This window comes from Macrosteles quadrilineatus, unplaced genomic scaffold, assembly GCF_028750875.1.
Source record: "Macrosteles quadrilineatus isolate MER2022 unplaced genomic scaffold, UCM_ALF_1.0 Scaffold_8__2_contigs__length_117827958, whole genome shotgun sequence".
In the NCBI taxonomy this organism is placed as follows: Eukaryota; Metazoa; Arthropoda; class Insecta; order Hemiptera; family Cicadellidae; genus Macrosteles; species Macrosteles quadrilineatus.
Window position 1 is genome coordinate 51379947 of NW_026542601.1, and position 27077 is coordinate 51407023.

The window sequence follows — 27077 nt, forward strand, 5'->3', positions numbered from 1 at the left end:
AAATTATCAAAAGAACATAACAATCAAAAGAAACAAGTCAAAAGAATGGCGTCCCATAAGGCCCATGTTATATTTTCAAAAGTTTGTACTCATATTATGGCGAAAATAGATTTTCCTGGCTATAGGCTACCACTGGTCTAGAACTTATTTTTGGAACTTAGTTAGCCTATTTCGTAAGTATAAACGTGGTGCCAATTTGGAGATCGAAGTAACGAATATTCAAACTTTAAGCCTTACTCATATTATATAAGTATAGGATAATATGGATTATAGAAGTAGACATCCCACCTAACACTCGGTTGGCTATTCCAGCTGTCGCCAATTTTTAATTAAAAATAAACATTACTTACCGTAAGTTAGTAACTGAGTGTGAGCAAGTCACAGAATAAGTTATTCTCTAAAATTCTACTTTCTACCTTATTTTTGTTGCTGATATCTAGTTGATGGGTCAGTTGCTAAGTTATAGCTTGGTAAAAACGTTTGTGAATTCACCAGAAATTAGTAATTTAAGTTAGATCAGCACAATCAAGCAGTGTCTCACGTACCGCTAACAGTGTTTTAATAAATTATTTTAATAATTGTAGGGTAGGCCTATGATGATTTTGATGTAATAACTGGCGACAACTTTAATATGGGGATGGAATGTCTTGTATCAAAAGTAAAATATTGTTCCCAACTACAAAGGGCTAATATCGATAGCTGACTATAATGGGAATAGGCTAACAATGACTATTTATTAATCAACAAAACTTATAAATAAACAGGAAATAACTTTTAAACTACATACCCAACAGAGATTGTTTGTTGAATAGCCTATAGAAAAAAATGATTGCTTACATTTGAATGTTTAAGGTGGACAAAAACAGACCAAACAACAGGTTCCCTTGATGAATCGTGTTATTTTTGGGGAACAAAATGAATGCTTAATCTACAGAATGCTGATCGGAAGTGTGTTCGGGTTAACTGTCGGGCTTGGTAAGTGTGGTATTTTAGCCCTTATATTTTTGATCCCCATTCATTGTTATTTTTGTGTTTTTTCAATTTAAGTTTTACTTTCTATTAAAGCTTCCGAAAGAGACAGGCCTACTTAGATGGACAATTATGATTAAGAATAACTGGTTAAAACAGAGCCAGATTTAAAAACTAAATAAACACTTCTATAGACGGTCCCTGCCGTTAAGTTTAAATTTCCCTACACGATTGGTACAAAATTGTGAACTAAAATTCAAATTTTATACTATAAAATCAACAATTCACCACAAATATGATGGGTGACGATGACGATGTTGACTACAATGATGTCCCCACGATCGCTGAAGCTTTTTGTAGCAGGCTGTAATTGAAAGTGGCGATAAAGATTTTCTTACGATAGCGGGGACATCATCATTTCCGTGATCGTATAACAATTTTGAACATCTCTGTTATCTCAGGGAAACGATCACCGTCATTGGCAACTGCCTGAATTAATCTTGAACAACTCCAGCGATCATGGGGACATCATTATTGGCACTGCGGTCGTGATAGAATTGTGAACAACTCCAGCGATCGTGGAGAAATTATTATCTTCACCGGTATTTGCAGCAAATCATAAATATCACCTCTGCGATCTCACAGGGAGACATCCTCATCATCACCCATTATTGAAGTGAATTATTGATTTAAAAAAATTTCTTTTTTTGTTCTAAAACTTTGCTTTTGTACCAATTAATTGCTGTGGCCCCCTTTTGATTGTGGCCAAGCCGCAGCACAGTCGGCCTAGTGGCAAATCCGGTATTGGGTCAATGACAAGGAGGCATAGCTATGTATTTAATTGTGTAGCCTTACTATTGAGTTAAAAATGGAGTGCACAGGAATGGATGAATAACTTAAAAACCATCACTCATCATATAGCAGAGCACTACTAACTCCATATATGTTGTATCCATCCATCCATCTAACATTGTTAAACATTTTCAGCTTTTTACGAATTCATTATCTCTGGCATAGCCTTCCAGCCATCTACAGTGTTCACTCTAGGAGTCGTATTCACCATGTTACTGACTCTGGGTTGCTCTCTATCTTCTCAGGTAAAAATTAAGTCTTGGGCTATAAATATATTAAATAAGCCTTGTAAGTTTGTGAAGTAGGAACTTGGTCTTTAGCGTCTTTTATACAGTTAAATTTTGAGTGAAATTTAGAAATAATTTAATTTTAAAGATTTTACCTAGTGTTATTTACTTAGTGTTATTTACCCAGTGTTATTTACCTAGTGTTTAAATACATCTATATCTATAAAAGAGGAAGTTTGTATGTATATATACAGGGTGGCACAAATGGATTGGGTGGTTTTGAAGTGTACCGTACGTCTGGGAGGAGGAAGCCAGGTATTTGGCGGTCTTCGTCCTGTGGTGGGGGGACCGGAAGTCTCAGTTGCAGACTGGCAGTCAGTCGTGATGGCCACGTGGTCCGTTGAGCATCGTGTTTTCTCAGTGGAAGAGTTTATCCGCAATAACGAGTCAATTGCTGCTGTGACGCGTGCCTTTTGCCGGCATTTCAACATCCCACCTTGCGGTAGTGTTCTTAAGCGAGATATGATTATGAGTTGGGTGCATAATTTCTGCACTACTGGTTCATGTGCTGCAAAATGGACGCCTAGACCTCGAACAGTAAGAACACCTGACAACGTGGAGCGTGTGAGACACGATGTCGCTACGAGCCCACGTCCATCAACTAGACGTCGTGCTCAAGTTCTTGGAATGTCACGTCGGAGCCTTCAAAGGATTCTTAACAAAGAACTGAAATTCCACCCCTATAAAATCATGGTGGTGCAAAAGATTCTCCCAACAGACCATCTTCAAAGGCTTCAGTTTAGCAAACGTATGTTGGAGATATTGGAAGATGAAAACCTGATTATCCTGATGTCTGATGAGGCTCACTTTCACATTAACGGCTGCGTCAACAAGCAAAATTGCCGTTACTGGGCCGACACTAACCCAAGAGACCCACACCAACGGCCTGGCCTCTCCATGGTGTCTAAGTGACAGTTTGGTATGGTGTTTCTAAGGTAGGGATAATTGGGCCTTACTTTTTTTAAAACGAAAGGGAGCAGGCGGTTACTGTTAATTCGCAGCGTTATGTGAACATAATTGAAGAGTTTCTTCTCCCACAACTTGAAGTGAACAATTACGACATGGACAATATGTGGTTCCAACAAGACGGGGCAACTGCACATACCGCTAGGATATCAATGCAAGCTGTACGCGCTTTGTTCCCTGGCCGTATGATTTCCCGTAATGGAGATTTCCACTGGCCCCCTCGCTCACCGGACCTCACGGTATGTGACTTTTTCTTATGGGGATATTTAAAAGCAAGGGTCTACATGAACAAACTCTGGACTATTCCAGGAGTTGAAGGCTGCAATTCACAACAAAATCACATCAATTCCTGGTGATGTGCTTGAGCGAGCAATGCAGAACCTTAAGGACCGACACCAAGAATGCGTAGCTCGAGAAGGAAGGCATTTGATGGATGTAATTTTTAAAAACTAACTTAACTAATTTTTTGTTATTAAACTTCCATTGTTACTACACGTTTTGCACTTTATTTCAATCCAATACCTTTAAAATTGACATTTTGACAAGTATTTTAGAACCACCCGATCCATCTGCGCCACCCTGTATATTGTTTGAGCATTCTAAAACAATAATAACAAACATACAGGGTGTTTTTTTAAAAACTTGCATCTTTATTTATGTAAAAACCGCAATAGATAGAAATATGCAGTTTGCGGGAATCATCTATTGACGTAGGGGGACCAATTGTTTTGAATTCAACGTTACATTCACATTCCCCCCCCTTTCCCCCCTGCCCCCAACTAAATGTTTTTAAATAGCAAGGTACCCCTTCTGACATATCAAATAAAAGAGCATGAAAAAAGAAAATGTTTGATGAAAAAAAATTGAAAATCGGTTTATAAATTTGTGAGATATTCCCCCCCTTACCCCCCCGGAACTTATTTTTTTTTAATAGCAAAGTACCCCTTGTGACATATCAAATGAAAGAGCATAAAAAAAGAAAAATTTTGGTGAAATTTATTTTTCATTTGATATGTCACAAGGGCGGGTACCTTGCTATTAAAAAAACAAGTTATGGGTAGGGGAAAAGGGGGGTGATTATCTCACTAATTCATGAGCCGATTTTAAATTTTTTTTCACCAAAAATTTTCTTTTTTCATGCTCTTTCATTTGATATGTCACAAGGGGTACTTTGCTATTAAAAAAAATAAGTTCCGGGGGGGTGAGGGGGGGAATATCTCACAAATTTATGAACCGATTTAAATTTTTTTTTGATCAAACATTTTCTTTTTTTATTCTCTTTCATTTGATATGTCACAAGGGGTACCTTGCTATTTAAAAAAATTAGTTGAGGGCAGGGGGGAAAGGGGGGGAATGTGAATGTAACGTTGAATTCAAAACAATTGGTCCCCCTACGTCAATAGATGATTCCCGCAAACTGCATATTTCTATCTATTGCGGTTTTTACATAAATAAAGATGCAAGTTTTTAAAAAAACACCCTGTATATATGTTTGAAGTTTGGTGCAGATCCGTCAAAAGGTCTCCGCCCCAGAGGGTTTTAAGTACTAGCGTCTCATTTTCCCCTTCTGAGATACTGATGAGAACCTTTTCTGCGAAAGAGTGGGGGATTGTGGGAGAGCCCCTCACGTCGATTTAAGTACTAAGAAGCTCATTGAGAATAGGTCAGTTCTATGCAGTCACAAATTCAAAATTCAGTAGAAGATGTTTAAGTCTGATATTTAACACTTTTGAAGATGCCTTTTATCTTGGCAGCTAGAAGTGTCCATTGTCCAAACCCGGATTTTCGGACAATGGATTAGTTGATGCTGGAATTTAACCCAGCAAATTTATTTTGGAATTCAGCTCTGAAATACATAATTGTCCAACCAATCAGTGGCATTTGAATGTTTAGATCAGATGCATAACATTGTTGACGATGCCTTCATTCTTCGGAAAGTCAGGGAGACACATTGTGAAGGCTCTGGTCATTAGTGCACTGATGTCTGGACCTGTTCCTAACATCATGGTCAATGTTGAAGAGTTGATGAGGATGTTTACCTGTAGCAACTCCATGGCTCATAACCTCTCTCAGGCTAGATATGATCTTCTTGTCAAACCTTTCAAGATTGCCTTCTTGAACACCAAGGTTGGTGGTTATAACTATTCATTGACTTTACGTTTACATACTTGAAAGTAACCCCTCTGAACCAAAGTTGAATGAGCCACACTCACAAAACATGTCAAAACGTCTTTTTTTAACTCTTAAGTTTTTATAACTCTGTAATTAATATGATAGAAACAATTCCTAAGTTATCAATAAATTGTCATTTGAGTTTGGATTGTTAAAAAAATTGGTCTTTAGGAAATAAATCAGTAATTGATATAACAGCCGACTCTTTTCGTTGGGTCAGTTCAACTAGCCTGGCTAGTTTCATTCTAATTAGATTTAATTCAAAAACTATAGCTGTAACTTTAACCCTGAGAGTGGCCAACTGACCGTATTAGTCGGTTCGCAAGTGAGCCTTAGAATGGCCAACAACCAATCGGTCAGTTCCATCCTATTTAGATAAAAGAAGTAATAATCTTTGTCAATTATACTGTAGGTTGAATCAGAAGAACTTAAAGATATGATGGGATTTGTAAACAATGTAGTAGAGCCGTTTGCTCAAGAGATAGAGGGAGTTGATGATGTCAAATTCATCCAAGAAGAAAACGACTATATGGATGAAGCATTGGTAAGTGCTAGAGTTTTAAACCTTTCTATGATCATACTTAAATTCCAACCACAGACTGCAATCTTGCAGTCTTTATTTATTTAAGTTTTAACCTAGATCAAAAAATCAGAAAATCACATCAATAAGGCAGTGAAGAATAGTTACTACTTTTTGTAAATATTTTAAGCTGAATATAAATACAAAGTTAGTGTAGAGTGGATTGAGATACGGAGTACATATAAATGTTCTTCGTTTAATTCTTTGTATTCATATAAAAATTAATATTTTTTTAGCTCTTTCACAAACGTTAATATGACAGTCAGAATATAAAGGAGAGTTGATTTAAGAGTTTCAGAAACTATCTTGTGACTTTGAAAATTTGTATATTGTAAACCAAACGTCAGAACTTCATCAAACTTTAATACGATATAGATACATATATTTTAAATTAATTTCTAGCTTTCAGAATTTTTCTTTTGCCCAAAAAGTTTTTGTTGTTTATTATCTAAACTAACTTTTTCTAAGAAACGGTAAACGTTAGGAAAAAATTAAAAGTGTACTTTGAAGGTTATTATGTTATTAATAGAAATATTTATAATACAAAGCCGTGCATTTTGATATCAACTAACATTTAATTAGTTGTGCACGCTACTAGGGCTCATCACAGCCGGCAGCCACCATCTTGGTGAAGAAGATTAGTGAAAAATACTGTCTTCACGTCGCAGCCAATGTGCTCCATCTATTGGTCTTATGTGATCGTTGGTCCACGTTAAGTACCTAATGCTATTTAAATAGATTTTGATTGAAAATCAATTCAGACAAATGAAAATTCGCTTAGTTGGCAGGTTTGCTGCGGCCGGGGTATTTGAAATAAGGAGAATACAGTCCTTGTCACGATTGTTCAAAAACACATACAATTAGAATAAAAATGCAAATATAAAAATAAAATCCAGACTCTTATTTTTGATGTTTTGCTGCACCAATGTCAACGTGCAGCGTTTTCAAGGTGGTTCTATTGTATTTCTCTCACGCAGACGTTGTGAGCGCCTAACCACAACTGACTGGTATAGCAATTAATAGCCTTATTTAATGCAGACATTATTGTCTATAAGGTTCCTGAATACACCATGCCACATATATTTTTTAATCCCTGAACCTACATCAATCACAGCTTTACCTTTTATCTTAGTTTTTTAAACACCTCACTACTTTATCAGTTCAATTGTTGTAGAATGACACAAAAAGAAGTGAAGAACTAGAAAATAAATATTCTAATAATTTAAGCAGGAACATGTTTGACATTATAAAAAATGTGAACAAGTCAACAAGTTTTAAAGAGTATGAATTAAATAATACAGTAACTGCTGAGGAATATCAAAAACAATACTTGAAGAAATTGGAAACTAGATGTGAAAGTAAGTGTTTCCAAAATTAATTATACTTCCATTACATTACATTACGGTGCATTTTTTTATGGTTAAATCATAGATGAGTGTTAAATGCCTCTTGATACAAATCTTTAGAAAACAGACTCTAATTGAAGTTATAGTTTGTTTCACAAAAAGTAGTAAAAAAAGAAGGATTATGGTGTATACTATAGTAATGTTTTTATTATTAGTTATAAAAAAGTTGCATTTCTATAACTGTAGTACACACTATAACTTTTTACAATATCTAATAAAAAGAATTTTCCTCATACTGCAGCAAAAACAACCGTTTTTAATGCATGCATTGCGGATCTAAAGTAGTATTTTACTCCCTAGGAAGTAAAAACTATCTTTAGCCCCTAGGAAGTAAAAATCAGCTGTTCTCAACTTGGTTTTTATCACATGTATCAAATGGGTGCATTGATTGCAGATTATTGTTTGACAATGTTTGTTGTTGTTACATTTGCCTTATTGTAAAAAGTTTGATAGTATAATGAATGTAGGTACACTAACACAATTGTAACAGACAAAACGATTAAATCACTTACTAGACAGCTGCTTGTTTCCAGTAGCAAATTAAATTAAAAACAAGTTTGAAGTAGTTTTGAGAGGTTATTTTAAAATGAAAACTATTTAAGTTTTGTAACATAGTTGGTTCAAATAATGGTGCAATATGACAAAAAAAAAATAGTTCATAACACAACAAAAATTGTCTTTTGAACCCTCACTCTACTTCCAACCTCGTCATCGCCTTGATCGTAAAACTTGAGCACGGGGCGAAAAGAGTCACTTTACTCTCTAGTGATGAAATGAAATATACTATTTTATTCAAAAACAAAACTGGATGTTGTTACACATTGAGTTTTACAAAATGACAAATCATCATCATCATCATCATCATCGTCGTCATCATCATCACCACCATCATCTTTATTTCATAAAATGTACATTTTGGTACATTAAATAATATCTAGTTGTCTTATCTAAATTGCTTAAAACTAGTGATTGATACTTTTAACTTTACGGTATAACAGTAGTCCAAAAACATGTCAATGCATTTTAAAAGTACAGTAAAAAAGCATAGAACAATCAATGGAGGTAACTTAATGTCTTTTATTGATTTTTGCATACAAAAAAATTCTTGAATGGAGTGAAATGCTGATCCAATAAAAACCCCTTTTAATGATTTCAAAAACTTATTTGGATTTTTTTCTAACTTTAAAGTTTCTGGAAGGTAGTGTAAAATTTGTTTACTAAATAACTAGTTTTCTTCCAATAAAATTCCAAATTGTGCTGCTCTACGAATTGTAATGCTTGAAGCCAATTGTAATGCTTCCAAGCTTGAAGCAGATGCTCTGGCATGCTTGACTCCTCATTGCTTTTATATCAATTATCAATTATCAATTATTTAAGATGGGGACGCCACTATGTGCGTATTTTAACCCAAATATGAATTTAGGATGAGTGGCGCGATCTTGTAGTCTTGTTAGTGACTAAGGCCGACATGTGCCTTAGACACAGCTGTTAATTAAAAGCCCATACAGCTAATGGCAACTAAGGGACCTACAGTTTATAGTGGAATCCGAACCACATTTTTCCTTGTAATTTACGAATTGGTCTAATTATCAGGATAGTACTGCGGATAGTCGTAGTACTCACTAGTGCGGACGTTAATCCACACCAGGGAGCATCGCATCCAGAGTCCATCCCTATAAATATCCACAATTCGTGACCTCCTAGTAGCTGGATTACAGGACGACGCCACCCAGTCCAATTATAGTTTTTAATTGTGTGATGCAACTGTTCCAGAAACTCTCGAGTGTGTAAGACTATGCCATAGTTTCCTTTTTGTGACTGGCTGATCAAGATACTATCATAACTGTAGCATTTGTCAGGTTGACAGCTTTATGACTTCAGCAGCATCATAACTTGTTTTTCTTTTAAATATTATTATGTATATAGGCATTTATATTTTCCCATCGTTAAACACATTTCATATATTAATATGTTGTTAACTTGTTTGTACAGATGTTAAAACTGGTATGGGAAAAGCTTGCAAGAAGCGATTTTCTAATTTCAAAGACAAATGTGAAGAGGCGTTACACTGGGCAATATCTTGGGCCATTTGTTGGCCTATGAAATTGGACGTCATCTGTGATATAGTTAAAAGTGAGTATAATATTTAAATGTTTATGTATAATAGACTCTTTTAACCAACCCTGACCTAACTAGCTCTCAGATTTACTTCCTGTACTTGGGAAAAAATAGAGGTCAGTTTATCTGCTGTAAATTAAAACACTGCTTAGCGACATTAAAAAAGGTCATCAAACATATATAAAACAAGAATATATTATTTACAAACCCGATTGCAGCGTATTATAAAGTAAATGATCTCTCTTTAACAGGTTTTCGCCTGTGGTCTGCGTGTAGGCCTACTGGTACAATGTGACAACCGGTCTATGTGTAAGATTAAATTGTATACCTTGGTCCATGGCAATGACCGCGGCAGCGCATATATGACGCTCAGTAGCGAACGTGTTAAATACTTCAGTTCCCATCTTTATCACAGGCAGGACTGTAATGTAGAATTAATTGTTTCTGTGCAAGTCTAGTAGAAAAATGCCTGAATCTTTAAAGTGAGTTATAAAGTGTGATTGTAAGTAGGGGCCTAGTTGAAAATGTAAACATTTTTGTTCCAATTGTATATACCAATATTTGTAAGTTAGCATGGTTAAAATTACACTTTGAGTTTGTTTAGCAACTCTCGTTAAGCATAATCTTTCCATGTTGCATTAAATTGGTACAACAATCACAACAATACAATCACTTTGTACTCTTTTAATGTTAACTAGCTGTGCGCCCGCTCTAGGCATGGAATCAAGAACCATATTCAGCTTAAACCGTTTTTGATCCAGGAAAATGGGTTTAGAATTTTTTTATTTGTCTATATGTTGGCATTTTATAACGTTTTTGTAGAGAAACAAACCAAACCTCGGTCTTGTTACTATCAAACGTTGATCTTTTTTTAAAGATATTATCATTAATTGTTAGCTTAACGGCAAAAATGGCATCTGGGTCTGGTGAACGATTACATTAAAAATCAAGCAGTTGAATTATGTTTTTGAACTATAAAAAACCAATTAGAGTAAAAAATTATTAATGAACTCATCAAGAAAGTAAGCATACATCTCTCTTACAATATTGATAGCACAAGCTAATTTTCCATACTAATTCTTCTTTTTTATGTGTAAGTAATAGTAATGGGTCGTGTCGTGTCCTTACTTTTTTGTTAGGTGTTGGACTAGTGTTAATTGGGTCGTTGAGCAACTATTTGGACCACCACCTCTTCCTGCTGTGCTTCCTGTGGTTGGCCACCCTCAGCCGGCACCCGCCGGGTAAGCTAACTGGGCGAATTCTGCTGCTTGAAAAGGAAAGGGGTACTACAGTATTGCCAAATATTTTATGCAGCACCATCAAATAGAGAGCTTCAGTAGGAGTTAAAAAAACCACACCTTTAAAGGCCTATCTGAAAACTAGACAGACAATTGGTGGGCCTGGAACATCAACAAAGTTCCTTCTAGGGGTTGTAGAAGATTGAAAAAGCCAGGAGAAAAAGCTGAGTATTTAAAACATGAAGAAACAACTATTGAGAGAGATCGCAAAATGAGGATTTACAAAATAAACATCTTGATTAAGGACTTGGACCAAGCTTTAAAAAATGAACAACAACAAACAACAGACGACAGGCGAAATATCACTTGTGATGACGACAATCGCATGGCATTATGAAAGAGATGTCAGGCCTGGATTGGAGGTCCTGGACCACCACCCCAGCTAATATGAAGGGACTTTAAACATTTTAAAGTAAAATAAACATTGATACATTGCTGATTAAAAAGGTTTTTTTATTGTGCATTTGACCCAGCCAATACCTGGTTTCACTACTAGAATTATTACTTACTCTCTTACTCTCATGGCCATTTGTACCCCAAGTGGTACTTGGCCTCACCAACACACTGTCTCCACGTCGCCCTGTCTCTTGCGGTATCTTCATTAACTTCCATCCTGCCCATATCTGTCTTTACTTCATCCGTCCAGCGTTTCCTCGGTCTCCCTCGTGGTCTCCTCCCCAGTGGGTCACTTTTCCATATTTGATAATGTGTGCTAGTTTCATCTCTTCTAATGATGTGGCCCGTCCAGCGAAGCCTCCTGCTTTTAGCCTCTGCAATTATATCTGGCTCCTTGAACAGGTCTCTTAGTTCCTGATTATGTTTAATTCTCCACACATCTCCTTCTTAAGTAGGGCCAAAGATTTTGCGCAGGACTTTATTTTCAAAAGTAACAAGTTTTACTAGAATTATTATATTTATTAATTTAAATAACATTAGATTTAACAAGTAAATTGTAAATTGTAAACTCAGGTTTGCTGCTAATTGGACAGGGAAAAATATACATAAAAAAAAATATAACGATTAGTGTTTTTTGTCTGTGACGATTTAAAAAATGACAGCGTAATCAGTCCCGAGTCTAGGTCTTACCATGCCATCAACGGTAATAGCGCTAAGGGATTCGCTGCCCTTTGTAGGCTTATGACAAATGCCGGCAGTCCCTGCTCTTGCAACACCACCACTACTGATGCCTGCTGTCCAATCAGTGCTCTTGCACAGTGCTAAGGTCTTGGACCATGTGCTGGAAAGGCGTGTCTTCCATGACCGGCTTTCCTATATTCAGTGTCGAGGGCCTCGCGAATTGCTTCTGCCTACAGCACGGTCTACGAGCCTGCAGTCATGGTGATTGCTGGTGTCATCCCCGTCTTACATCTTGCAAGGAAGCAACAGCCGATTTACCGCTTCAATCCCTGCAAATTTATGGGGAGCTGCCTTAGAAGTAGCTCCGAGCGCTCTCATTGGCTGATAGATGCACAAGTGACACGTATTAGCCACTTGTTGATCTGTCATTTCACTTATGTGTCACTCACTGCACTACCTCAGTTTAGTCAGTGTCAATAGTTGTCTGCTTCGAATAAAGTGTTTGGGCTATGAAATGCTGAAATGTAACCAGCAGTGTTCATGTATTAGAATAATTAATAATTATTAATTATATGGTGTTCAGTTGCATTTAAATTTTGTCGCTTATAACTTAGAAATATACGATGAAAAATGTTTAAACGTAAATAATTATTGTTTGGAATATATCATTGGAAGACAAGATTTTTATCAAAGAGGAGTAGTGTAAGCCAACTCCAAAACTATATTACATAATTTTGAGTTAAGGTATTTTTGTAATTATATGGGATATAATTTGTAATCATAGGCCTATATAAAAAATTAATTCCATTTCTTAAAACAGGAACATTGTGTAATATTGTTTCAGAAAGGTTTTAATGGAACTTTTTAAATACAAATATTTGGGATCAATAAACAACGAAGAGTCAGAAAAGTCATCAATATAAAACCCATACTATTAACCCATACTATATTAACCCATACTACTCCCTCCATGTTGGCATTTTCCCTTCCACAAGGCCTGTGAGCCTCCCAACTAAATGCATGTTTTAACATGTTTTAGTGTTTACTTATGGAGGATACGACTGTGACCCTTCATCCGTAGTCAGTAGTTGTATTGGAAAAGGATACATAGATCTAAGAAATGCACCTGATAAACTTCAAAATAAAGTTATAGAAGAGCGTATCCAGTATAAACTAATTAAGCCTCCTAACATTGTAAGTATAAGTCTATCCATATCTTATTATTAATGATACTACACTTTCTTAGACAAAACTATTTACAGATACATTTTATGAATTGTGTTTCTGTTTCTAAGATTGTGACTTTTATGTTAAGGATGTAACATAGAGCACAAGGGCCTAGGTTTTTAGGATTTTTTGTGAGGATAGCTGGTTGATGACTGTAGGACGAGAGGCTGCAGAGGCTTTAATTCGCTCGCCTTACATTTCAATTCATCTCTTACATCAAACACCGCAATAATAGCTATCAAAATACATTTTTCTTTATAGAATAACATTTTTATTGTTGCTTAAGGCTGTTTATTGTTAAATAATATTCTAGTATACAATATATATATATATATATATATATATATATATAGCATATACATTTTTTTAAGAGCTCCTGATACGTATTTAAGTATAGATGTACACATTATTTTTAAACAGTGTATACATGTTTTTGACCTATGGACAATAACCAATATATATTTCCTGCTGGTAAGAGCTCTTCCCTCGAGCACGGACTTTCAGTCCATTCGGGGTTATACTATTCCTACCACCATTAATGTATTCCTGTATATTTCTCAAGTTGAATTAAGTGATATTTGATTTGATTGATTTGGCTTACCTGAATGGAAAAGAGTCCAAACTGGCACAAGAGACACAAAACTTTACAGTAAAACCCCTTATATCCGGCCAGCGGGTAAACCAACCTATTATAAAAATGATAATTTGTATCTCATAACAACTTGTGATTCCTTAAAAGTATTGTTTAAATGGGTTTTAGGAGTCTCTTTTTCAAATTTGATAGTTCAACTGAGTAGTGAACCCACTTAAAATGTATATGAACAGGAAATAGATAAAACGTGAGAACGCTTAAATCATGGAGACTACATGTACAGCCGAGGGAAATATTTTTGGTATCGATTCCGGGAAGTGACCGGATGAACCGAGGATGTAAGGAATGTATACATGAGCAGGAATGTGCAATTTCCGAGGCCAGATATTAGTGGTTCTACTGTAGCCTACACTATCTACACAAAACATTAGAATATTTTACTGTTTACTGTATATAGGCTTAGTGTAAAGTTTTGTGTCTCTTGTGCCAGTTTGGACTCTTTCCCATTTAGGTAAGCCTGCTATCCTCTCAAAAAATGGATTTAATGTTTTTTTGTGATAGGGAAATGCTTATTGAACCGTCAGGATCTAAAGATGTTTTTTACCCTGGTGTGTGGGACTCTCACCCACTTAAAACCTATCGGTCCAGGCAATAGAAACCCTCTCAGAAACGCTATTTGCAATACTGTACTTCAAAAGGGTGCCTTCGTATGCCAGAGATGGCATTTCAGCCACAATGATCCACCGGGTTCAGCTGCACTGGTGCATCACAGCTGTTTGGTTCTCTTCACTTTTAGCACTCCAATGGAGAATGCAGAAACAGTATTCAACGATTCAGGGCTGGACAACATCAGTTGGACGAGTGTGTCCGACAAAACCGGTCCAACGACCGTTTTGAGGGTCCTTCTGAGTATTTCCCACCTCACACAGAGGAAAAAGGTATGCTGCACATCATCGTAGTCGGAATCACCATACTGACATTCTGGGCTCTCTATCTTCCTCATCTTGTGAAGGTAGGCCCCGAAAAAGCCGTGCCCGGTGAGCAGTTGGGTGAGATAGAAGTCTACCTCTCCGTGCTCTCGCTCAACCCACCTTTGGAGATCCCCAATGAGTCTCACTGTCCATCTTCATCGTTCATCCCTCTCCCAGCGATATCGCAATCTTCCGTAGTGCGTTCTCGGGCTTCAGTACGGCTCGAGTCACCGTTCCCATCAAAAATCCGCTTCTGTTCAAAAGCAAGGAGATCAATGGGAATTACCCCTGCAACTACGAGGACCGCTGGCTCTGACACTGTACAATACGCCGAGGCGATCCAAAGAGCGCTTCTCCTCTGGACTGTTGTCATCTTTCTTCTTAGTCTTTTGTTTTGAGTGCCTCTGCCCATGTCTCACATCCGAAAAGAGGAACGGAGTGAACAACGGACATCAGAACTCGCTGCCTGCTGTCAACTGGTCCACCGATATTCCTCATCAGCCTGCTCAGATTGGCAACAATCCTTTCCGCTTTCTCAGTCGCAAACATTATCTGTTCTCGGAAAGTTAGCCGGACATCCAATCTCATTCTCAAGTACATAACTGCGGTTGACGGCCCAATTATAAACTCGGAATTTCTGAAAATAATTACATCCAGAACAACACTGTAATTTATACAAAATTCAAAAGATTATTTTTTCTAATATTATTTTTTTTATATTTTTCCAATATCTTTTACATCATCTGTTTTAACTTAGTTTCAAATTAATTTATTATTAAGTTAATATTTACTTTTTTTACTGGTGTTGAAAAACAAAGCCTGACGATAGAAACATATAGTTTCTGAAAGCGCTTGTGAATAAAACAAATAATTTTATTTTATATTGGCCTTGTTGAACATATAAGTTTAGTTATACATTTAATTAATAATTGGCAATATCTTCAATATAATTTATTCAATCTTGTATTTGTAACGTCCCAAAACCCGTCGAGGGGTAAGAATCTGACTTTTTTTTTCAAAGTTATAATTTACTACGTTTGGGGTAAACCGCGCCCGCGTTGACAACGGCATCAAAGGGGCAGGCTGAGAATGGTTCTACGTCATCGCAGAAAGCTCAATAACTACATATAACCTTAACTAATATGGTTTGTATGAAATAAATAAATCGACGTTTTCATAATATAGCAATGCTACAAAACAGGTCATATTGTCAAAATACAAATACCTTAAGACTAAGGAGTTATAAATGATACATATTTCCAAAGACTGTCCCTATTTAATCCAGCTGATCAGTTAATTATTTGTTGTTTTTATTTATGTTTATGTGAAGTTTATTCAGTAATAAATATACACTACACAGCCAACATTATGTGCACAATTTAATTGTATTAAATTAGTCAAAGTACATAATATTGGCGACGAGGAAAACAAAATGACTGAAGAACAGACACTATAGAAACTAATCAAAGCAAGAACGGTGGTCAAAGGCCAATTTACTCAAGCAGATTATTAAAAGGCAAACCAACGGCGACAGAACTAAATGTAAAGCTCAAAACTGTTACCGAATACTGGACAAAGTACAAACAAATACAAGATGAAATAGATTCACGCACAGATTTGGATGAGCTTAGTAGAGAAATTGAATGCAGATGCAGTATGGAAGATGAATATTTACAGATTACAACTACACTTCAAGAAATGATGCTAGCTGTTGAACAGAAAAACTCTAACACCTCTTCATCTTCATCACCCAGTACACATTTATGTAACACATCAGGGAGAATTAATTTCACACCATATCACCCCGAAGAAACTATCACAAACTTCATAAGAAGACTGGAAGTATTTTTGTATCTAAATAACCAAGAACCTGATAATAAAGGTAAAGTATATACACTACTATATGCCCTAACACCTCATATCGATCAGCTTCTAAAATGTGAAATTTAGGCGGGGAGAGTTGATACATATTTCCAAAGACTGTCCCTATTTAATCCAGCTGATCAGTTAATTATTTGTTGTTGTTTTTATTTATGTTTATGTGAAGTTTATTCAGTAATAAATATACACTACACAGCCAACATTATGTGCACAATTTAATTTATTAAATTAGTCAAAGTACATAATAATAAAAGACTAAAATAAACTAAAACTATAAAAATAAAATTGGGATAAACAAAATATTCCATATTGAAGAATTGAATAGAAGTATGCATAGTATAACATCCAACGAGTTTTTAAGTCAATAGTGTTTTTTAACCCTCTATCTGGCGCTGGTCGATTTTCGACCACTAAAACGTGAGTTCTCAGTGGCGCTGGTCGATTATAGACCAAGTTGACAAGGGTCGGGTTTTTTCTATTATTAAAATATGAAAACAGTTTTAAAACGCAATAAATCTTATACCATTAGAAAGGTGAGATTCTGAGGATTCATTTTCATGCATAAAACATTATTGAGTGAGTATTATGTAGCGAGAAACATAGTTTGAAAAACTAGAGAGTTCAAAATCGATTTTGGCGGTGGTAAGTTTTGGTCACCTGACTACAAAAACAGCTGTTTTTGGTGATTGTCAATTAACTTGTATACAATATTAGTACATTATTCTGAAACTACAATAAATTCCCTACAATCCCTGTGAATCTATAAGGTTGATTGTAAAAATTGTATTTGTTTTTAAAAATGTCATAAATATTATGTTTTTGTTAAAAAATCTTCAAAATTTTACATTCCGACGTAAATTTCTCCGACATTTTAGAATTCAACTAAATATAACTATATATTTTCAGATAGATCTTTTTATTACCTATTGTACAGTACCATTTCATTTTTTGTTTATGCATTCTATTATTTCCTACGTGACAAAAAGAAATTTGGTAGTTTTTCAAAAAAGAAAATATGAATGTAGAATTTATTTTTTTATAATTTTATTTTTATGAGTATTAAAAAAAACATTGATATTTCTACTTAGGGAATCATATTTCACACAACTTTTACATTTAGATAAAATGTGTAAAAAAATTATTTTGTGGTTTTCTTGTGGGTTGCTTTTGAAATTTCTAATTTGCATAATCCAAAGATTTGCAAACCTTTTGCTACTACGCCTAAACGCATTGCTAGGAAAAGAATATTTTTACATTATTACATTCTAAAATCATCACTGAAATAGAAAATATATATATGTGTGTACTTATATTCACAAATAAATATTCTGTGGCAAAATATATGATACCACTACAAAAGTGCCAAAATATACCCGCCACTGGTGAATAAAATGACCGCCAGATCTAGGGTTAAACATATAATTTAATAACAAGCCAAATTCAGTCTACTAATTAAATTTTCATGCTTTTGTTCAAATTTAAATTTGAATCTACGTACAAACCGAGAAATTTTGTATCATTGTGAACAGCAAAATTTTGGTCTTTCTTTAAACTCTTTTGCTTAAGCAGTATAACACTTTTATTATTTTATTCATAGATGAAACAAATATAAATTAAAACAAAAACCGTTGAAGACATTGAACTACACATACGAGTAATACTTAGAACCATCATATAGCCTACTTTTCCTAAACAACCATGAACTTCTTTCAGGTTGGACTTCACTCAGTGGTTTCAATTACAAAAGAATTCATTCATGAAATTTATTTAAAAAAGACTTTAGCCGATGCCTTCTTGACCATTACGAGAACTTTTCTTGCTTTTTTGTTTATAATGGTAATTTTCAGGTGAGATAATTATGAGGTATAATTTTTAAACATAACTAATGTGTGGATTTTTGAAATCTTTCTGATTAGGTTAGAAGGTTACTTACCTCTATTATCATACACAAGATAGAATTACAAGAGCTATTTGTAAATTACAGTCATTATTGAACTGCTGATGTGGTCAAACAAGCCAGTTCAAAGTCGAGAACAACTTGTGTATTTTATATCATGCACTACTGTTCTAGCTGGTTCCCACCCCTATTGGGCGATTGGTCTCATCAAATTAGTCAAATACGAAGTGAAGGAAAATCTACGCTCCCACCAATTATGAAGATTTCTGTAGTGTAAGGCGTCCACCAAATATTAATAGTTGGTGGATGTGAATGGAGTAAAGTATGAAGTGGTTGAGGGGTACAGAGGTAGCCTAGTTATAATCATTTGCACAATGGTGTATGACAGTCTTTTATCAGTTTCGCTAGAAGCAGTGACCAGGGGTTAGTTTTGTTCATGGATTGTGTTGTGATTGAACGAGAGCCTATTGAACTGATAGGCGACTGCTCTATAAGACTATAGACTTCTGACCGGATGAAAATTGTTGAATGCTCGGTGCCATCCTGTTTGTGCGAATATGTATGGCCTTCTGAGAATTCTTTAAACCTCTCGTGCACATGTCATATGTCTAAACAGTTTCTTACATACACATATATTAATTGCCAATGAATTTAAATATGGGTTTATCTTATTCATTACATAGTGGGAAGGGTGATATTCCCTTCTATCGTTTTCGGCTATTAGACAAGGCAAATCATCTTAAAGGGGTAGAAACTGCTGGTTGGAGTTGTTGTGAACTACATAAACAACACAGCGTTGGTCTCAGATATGAACCAGCTCTCTGGTCTCGTCAGAAGTTCAATGACCTTAACTTACAAACAGCTCTTGTTTCTATCACTACCGGTAATTAAATAAAGAATGTTGATATTTTTTTTCCAATTTTCTTTCTTAGCAAGTATTTTGTTAATTTCTTATAACAAAGGCTTGGTTGAGTTGGCAATAAGTTTCAAGTGTAACAATACCATAGTTCGAAAATTAATGGTGATGAATGAAAATAATCATTGATGAGATGATTACTTAGTTACCAACCCAGCCTCTTCTCTGATATTTTCCAGCTCATAATTGGATTGCTTTTGTTGCAGTGCCCAAACCTACCACAATAACTACCTACGATTCACAGACTATGATAACATTTATATAACAGCAGATTATAGGGTTTTGGATGCCCGACGCCGTAAACACAGCAAATCAACACTGCTTCCACAGACCAAAGTCGAGAGAAGATTGACAGCTGATCCATACAGTCTGTCACTGTCAAAGGCAGAAAAGTCTGGTTTGGTTAGTAGTAGCCTACAGTTCAATATGTCAGATATGTTTGGAATAGATTAGATTTTTACGATGCTGACACCCAAAACAAAGATGAATGGAGAATGAGTGTTGAATGTATGAGATAAGAGCTCTAATACTGACTAAGTTCAGCTGGCTCTTTAGTCAGGACCATTATTGAGGAGCCCCTCACAACCCGACCTCCTGAATAAGAAGAAGCATGCCACCTCACTTGGTCAGATCAATAACTAGTCTAGGTCAGTTAACAATACTTCATTAGATACAAGATACTAATATTAGATACATGACATATTTAAAACTTCTAGCAGCCTGTGTCACTTTGTGACTTCAAAATCCGTATATATTTGATATGGGTATAGTTGATAAGGGTGAAAACAATTATGTCTCATCATATTCCTATTATTTGCACCGCAAGCCCTATTATTTTCATTGTATGCACGATTTCTTCGAGGCATCTAAGAAATACTAAAAATACTAATGAAACATACAATGAAAACAGAAAACCTAACGCAAGTCATTTTCTTCTTTACATCTAAACAAATAACATTACAATAGTTTACTTGAATTCCCTAAAACATCAATAAAACATACTATGAAAACACAAAATCCTATCACAATACAATATCTAGCATAAATCATTTTCTTCTTTACATTTTATACAAATAATATTACAACATTTTACTTCAATTCACTTAAAGATCACCAACTAAAGAAAACCCCATTTTCGTATGGATGTAAACAAAATTGTATCATTGCCATCTGTTTGTAAACAAATGTTTTCTTGAAAAAGTTCAGATTATTGACAACAGACTAATTCAGCACAAACTATGAAATTTTAAAGCCTATAGGACATGTGCTTTCACGGGATATCATCCAAACCGGCAAAATGCACATCAGAGAATAGAGCTTTAAATTGATACTCAATATGCCTATAAAAATAAATATTTAGGGGTCGATATGCTGCACACGAAAATCCTAAAAATCCTTTAAATAATATTGGAGATACATATCATACTTCAGTCTATTCTTACTTATTATGTAGTTACATTTTCTTCTGTCAGGCCTTGTTGTCCATGTTTTTTTTTTGTTTTTTTTTAAGAGGTTGGCGGCCTCTTTTAACCTTGCATTTGCCCGTCCACATAGACTACAGATCTGTGCGTTGAACGTATCCAGCAAAGCAAGGGGTGAGCCGGTACAAAGGTGAACTGTACTGATAAAAGTTAGTGGCAGTGACCAGGATCCGAACCCACGACACTACTGCCTTGGGCCCGAAGTCTGCGACGCTACCGACTGAGCCACCGACTCACCCTGTCCCAATTTCACTTCATTCGGCTCACTTTGTTGATGTAGAACTTTTCAGTCTCTCCCTCTTAAAGTTCACCAGGTATTCCATCTCCTCATCCATATTTGCATTTTTCCCCCACTTTGCACCATGTTTCTAAACACTTTACTCTGAGCATCCCATTCAACAGATCCTTCTTGCTTTAATGAATCTTCATTATCTACAACCTCAGATCATGTAGTTCTACAACCTCCTATTTATTCTTCTCAGGAGTCTCCACTTGTCTGTTAGTGATCTTGGATCTTGGACTGCCCTGTTATTTTGGATCTTCTTAATCATCAAAGATTTTTAGACTGAGTTGAGTGTTGTTTCTCACAATCTAGCTCCTCTTAACAGCACTTGCATGCATTGTGGCGCATTTCACATCGCAGAGTTTTATTTTTAATAGTTAAGTTTTATTTCAATAGTTGTGGTCATATATTTTGTATGAATGAATTTATATCCAAAAAGTATCAAAGAAACTAACTGTTTTCCTAGCTGTCCGATAGTACATACATTAATCTAATGTTACAGAACAAAGAGTTTTGGCTAATATGTGCTCTGATACTTGTTTGCTCAATTGTTCTTGGGATTGATTTCGCTCTGAGTGAAGCTTTGGATTGGATAAAAAACAATTTGGAGTTCTCATATTCAGAACAAGGTATGTGATACTAAAATCTATCATGTTATAAAGATGGGGTGCTTTTTATTTGTGTGCCTGTGTAATTGTTCTAGGTGAGCCAATAATGGGCTGTTATTTATTTACGTAAAAGTAGATCATGAACCCGTCCAACATGGCTTATGATGTCCTTACGATTATCATGACGGGATTATCATGATCCTCTCAGGCAACGCCCTGTGGACTTTAAAATGCTCTAAGTGGTGCTTTTATAAATAGCAGTGCTTGGTCTCCTTAACAGTGAAAAAATCAAAACAGTGATTAAAGTTACGGTATAAACTTTGTATTTCCATAAACTTTGTTTGCATTTTAATAAGTTATTAATCTTCCTTACAACTGGTTGAATCAAACCGAATAAATTATATAATCATAAACCAAAGATGTTAAATTGAATTAAATTGTACTTTGATACAAAATTTATCAATTTTATCAATAGAAATACAACATTTTAGTATGCCTCAATATAACTACTTGGTATGGTTGTAACTGGTTGCCCTATAGCAACATTGTGGACTGCATAAATGCAGGTACATATTCAAATTTTTAGCATTATTATTTTGTTGTTAAAGGACAACACAAGTTTAAAATTGATGTTGAAGGAATTGGGTTTGTAGCTTCCCTTGTTAGATCAATTATCCAAAGTTTCAACTTTAACAAAGAACTGAAAGGAGAAGTCAGTAACAGAGGTAAGTCCCAGCAATAAATTAGCCTTGCATTCTCATTTAGATTTTGCACTTCTTCTTCATCATCATCATTAATCTAGCACCTCCAGTTTCCCAGCAGAGCTTCAATCGTATAAAATCAAATCAAATAATCTTTATTCATCATTAGTATTTACATGAATACATTAAACAGGGTCAAATTTTATAACTACATAAAATGTGATAGTTACAAATAATTGTATGTTGTTGTATGACACTAATACAAAAACATGTATTTTACATTCCTTAAATTTAAAAAATCTTTACTTGAAAAGTTAGGATGAGTCAATAGGCATTCTTTAAAGCGGGTTTTGAAACTGTTATATTTTTCTTCACAAAGAATATTATATTTTTAGGCAGATTATAAAGAAATTTAGTACCAATAAAAGTAGTTTTCTTTTAAAAAAAAACCTGTAATTTATGTGGTTCTATTGTATGTAGGCTATGTGATTTTCGGCTGTACTTTTGTGTTTGATTTTTTTACATGTAAAATGGTTTCAAATATTTATAGGTCATAAACAGTCATGATGCCTTATTTGGAAAAATATTATTTTGTTGACTTTCTATTTTTTATATTAAAAATTATTCATAATGCTTTCTTTTGCTGTTTCAGAACATTTTTGAGGTTTTTATTGCTAGTCCCGCCATATATAGCAATACCGTAAGCTATATGCGAGTTGATCAGAGCAAAATAGATTGATTTCATAGTGCCAATATCGCATACATGAGACATTAGTCTCAGAGCGTATATGCCAGTTGACATTTTATTTACTACATGACTTTTGTTGCTTATCCCAACTCAAATTCTCGTCCAGTATTAATCCAAGGAATTTTGTATGGTTTACTTGAATAATTTTTTATCCATCTAGCTGAATGTTTGGTTGTAATTTTAATCTAGCCTGTTTTGTATTGAATGATAAAACATTGAATTTATTTAAATTAATTAAAATATTTTTAGGCCTACTGTTTGAAAATTCACTGACTGATACAGGATTTAAAAATGTATAACTAATTTAATGAATTTCATCTTAGACTTGCCATATGTCTCCACATAAATTCCCTTTTGACAACTTCTACACAATTTTTTTATTCTCTTGGATTTAGGAAAACCTCTTCTGCAAAAAACCTGCTGACAGCTAATTTCCATTTGCCTGATCAAATTTCCACTGAAATATTCTCTTAATTTCTTTCCGTATACTTGTTTTGTGAAATACATCTCAAATATAAAAAAATCTTGTTAGATCGAGCAAGAATATGGGTTTGCTCCAAGACATTTTTGAGACGATGTTATAAAAAAAAAAATTGAACACCTTCGCAAAGGAAACGCAATAACAACGCGCTCCTGTACTGCGGGTATTGTAGGGACTTGTATAGAAGGTGTTTTTAACCATGTACATCAATCGGTAAAATCTGTTTATGCTGTAATTTGTTTATCCGTTATGACCTTGGTTGCGGGGATGCACTAGGACTGAGATCAGAAGTAACACCACACAAGCTACTACAATTTTCTTTTGTCTCTTATAGACTGTATTGGTTGTAATACAGTTAGTTGTGGTGTGCATGTTATAATCTTACATAATAAAATATGTCTTATTTTATTTAAATTTTTTCATATTATATATTTTGATAACTATTTATGTTCCTGTAAGCTTTTGTTCTTCTGTCCACTCATTATTTGGTATCAACCTTTGTAATACATAATTAGTTATTGTATCTAAGCGGTTATTTTAATAGTGCTCTATTGTTACTTATTAACTATTGTAAATCTGTGTAAACGGATAATTCCTGATAGTATTGAGATCTATAATTTTGCATCGAATTATGAAGAGAAAAAAGAATCTGCCTCGATCTTGTCTCAAACTTAAAATCCAGTCTCAACCATCCCTACTGAAATGTTATTTTTGAGTGTCTGTAACATCTTCTGTTTTATGATTTTTTTCCTTTTTATTCCTCTTTCTTTGCTACATCTACTAATTGTCTGAGCCCCTTCATAGATCCTCAAATTCAGTTTGCTTTATATAGATTTTTCAATATTTCCTCCATAAATTTGACGGATATGATAGATTAGTGAAAAAATGCATCATCCACAACATAAGTTCATTAATAAAATGTTTGTATAAAAAGCAGTATAATTTTTTGTAACTAACTGGATAAAGTTTGTTGTATTTTTAACAATATAGTATAACAAATCATTTTAATTTTTTGTAAATAATTTTTATTACAAAATGTAAAAAAAAACCAACAAATGAGTTATTACAATAATTACTGTACTATACTTCTTAAACCCACTAATCTTTTTCAGAAAATGTTCTTTTAATTGAATTTATATTTGTTGCAGCATGTTTACCAGTTGCAAAGCATCTTGGCATGAAAGCCTACATAAAATTGTACGGAACTTGTATTTTTTTATGTCTTCTGACATACTCTGAGGGGTACTTAAAAAGACTCAGAAGAGCCATTTGTGCTTTCTACTATCGTGAAGTAAGTTGATTTTTTACTAGGTATAATACAATTGAATAAATCCTTTATAATAGAGTATGAAATGAATCTAGTACACTTTAATTTAATAATGTTAAACTAACAATTAATTGTATGTTTTATTTTGTTTTTAATAAAGCTCAAAGCTCATACAATATTTTTGTCTTAAAAAGTAGTTTATGCAAGTTTTTTGGAATATGATATGTTAAGTTGAAACTAAAGGAGTTAAGAGCAGTTATGGTATCAAAATAAACAGTGAGAATCTATTCAACAAAAAGGTGTATTTTCATCCTATCGCCCTTGCTATAGAAACATTGCAAAAAGCCAAATCTTGTCGGCTTATTATGCAATTATTAAGCATTTTACCTGTTTAAAGGAAGATGAATCAAAGATATGTTTCCAGCAACAACTTTTTGATGGTATGTTTTACTTGTAGCAAGAGAAGAAAAGAATTGAGACACTCTATAGGAGAAACATATATGATAGAAGGAAAATGCTCAAAGGACAAATAGAAGAAATATTTAAGAGAGTGAAAAACAATGAAACAATGGTAATCCCTATTATTTATTTTATACAGCAACGCATGTAAAAATCTATTCCCTCGGACTAAGGCTATGCAGTTCTGAAAGCTTTTTCTGGTTTGTTCATGCACAACTTTACGCATATTTAGAGTCCACTTTCAAATTACAATGCTTAAGTTTACTATGTTGATTTATTTATTTACAAGTAAAACGTTACTTTTATACAGAAACTTTTATTTCAATGAACAATGTTTTTTTCATTGCTTGAAAGGACTTGCTTATTCAGTTGTAAAAACGTACATTATGATATAATAGCTATTACCCACGGGCTTCACCCCGTTTGCCTTCATAAGTATTAATAAAACTGATGATTGATTGGAAGCTGAAATAAATAAAACAGAGTACAGCAATACAAACAAATAATTACACCTGATTTTTATAATTGATAGAATAACATACAAAAATGTAAAAATGAAGTATTATTAACATTAGGTACATGAAAAGTTCCCTTTAGAAAGGAATTACGACCTTAAAGGGCAACTTATGAAATAATGGATAGTTTTGCGCTAGGTTTCTCGTCATGAACATTTTAAGTATGGTTTATGAAGTTTGACTTTGGGATTTGTGTATGGATGTCTTTTCAATTATAATTTAATTCATTTTTAATCATCATTTAACCTGTGCTACTATTGATAACTAATAGGTCTACCACATACCTAGCTTTTGTGGGACAAGATCACATGCAGTGAGGGTAAAATAGTCAAAAGTCAGATAACTCTACTGTAATAATTGTAAATCTTCAGATTTAATAAAAAATAATCTATATTCTTTCATGACTGGTTCCAGTATAACGAAAGATGTCTCTATCGCATCTGCACAAGCGTACCACAGCCTTGGAACTTTCCCTTGAGAGTCTTCTCTTCAGCTCGTCCAGTATGTGTGATCTGCGAGGAAAATGAGCCATTCCTTGTATTCTGGAAACCTAAACACCACAAGTGTACAAAGTGTGATTCTTACTGCTGTGTGGAATGCTGGGTAAACTTTGGGAACAGCTGTTTTAATTGTTCTGCAACCGAAAAGATTGACTCTGATCAAGCTCTCAGGCACTCTGTGACTTATAGTTAAGCCTCGTTGTTTCACTTTCTAATAGTGAAGTTTTGGAAATAGTTTACTGTTTTAACTTTTTCTTGTTAAGATAGTACTTGTAATAGTTATACTTTTTATGAAAATAGAATTATCATATTTAAATATTATTTTAGTTCTCAATTTAATAGGGAAATAAAAATTATAGATATTTTTTATTGATAAAATGCATTTATTTATTAACCAAGGGCACAATGCCACTGGTCTAGTGGTTAAAATGTTGAACTTAAGGCTAAGGTCACATTGGACGCACGCTTGCGCAAGTAATTTGGTGGCTCACACGTGCGCAAGACTGCGCCTTGAATTAAAATCTGACGAGATTGACAAAACAAGTGGTGACTTGTCCATTGCTGCTCATGCTGTCTGCCACCAGCAAGTGAACGCTTACACAAGTTTACTCAGACTCCAAACCAAAACAAAACTATTTGTTTCATAGTTGCAAGCGTGCTCAAGTAGCAGGATCTCAGTTCAGTTGGATACCTTGACAATGAGTCGAGTGAAAGTGACATGCTATAATTACATTGCCTGCTTAGTGTAGGTGTTCTTTTGGCCTGTATGAAAGTATCTGGCGCCATTCTAAAATAGGCCCAGTGAAAAAATTTCTCAAGTTTTCT

The 27077-nt window shown here is 34.5% G+C and overlaps 1 protein-coding gene across 2 annotated transcripts; it reads left to right on the plus strand.

Annotated features, from left to right (window-relative positions):
• The first annotated feature begins 826 nt into the window (after positions 1 to 826).
• LOC129001218 (protein sneaky-like) lies at positions 827 to 26527 on the plus strand. 2 transcript variants are annotated; one of them, XM_054428443.1, is made up of 14 exons: positions 827 to 975; positions 1957 to 2066; positions 4968 to 5201; positions 5659 to 5790; positions 7001 to 7184; positions 9225 to 9365; positions 12765 to 12919; positions 18110 to 18243; positions 19416 to 19611; positions 21476 to 21602; positions 22190 to 22306; positions 24660 to 24802; positions 25236 to 25349; positions 26167 to 26527. In XM_054428443.1, the coding sequence occupies exons 1-14, from the start codon at positions 888 to 890 to the stop codon at positions 26443 to 26445; spliced, it is 2154 nt and encodes a 717-aa protein (XP_054284418.1). In that variant the 5' UTR covers positions 827 to 887; the 3' UTR covers positions 26446 to 26527. The 2 variants fall into 2 exon arrangements, with proteins under 2 accessions (XP_054284418.1, XP_054284419.1); XM_054428444.1 differs by lacking the exon at positions 4968 to 5201.
• Positions 26528 to 27077: the final 550 nt, after the last annotated feature.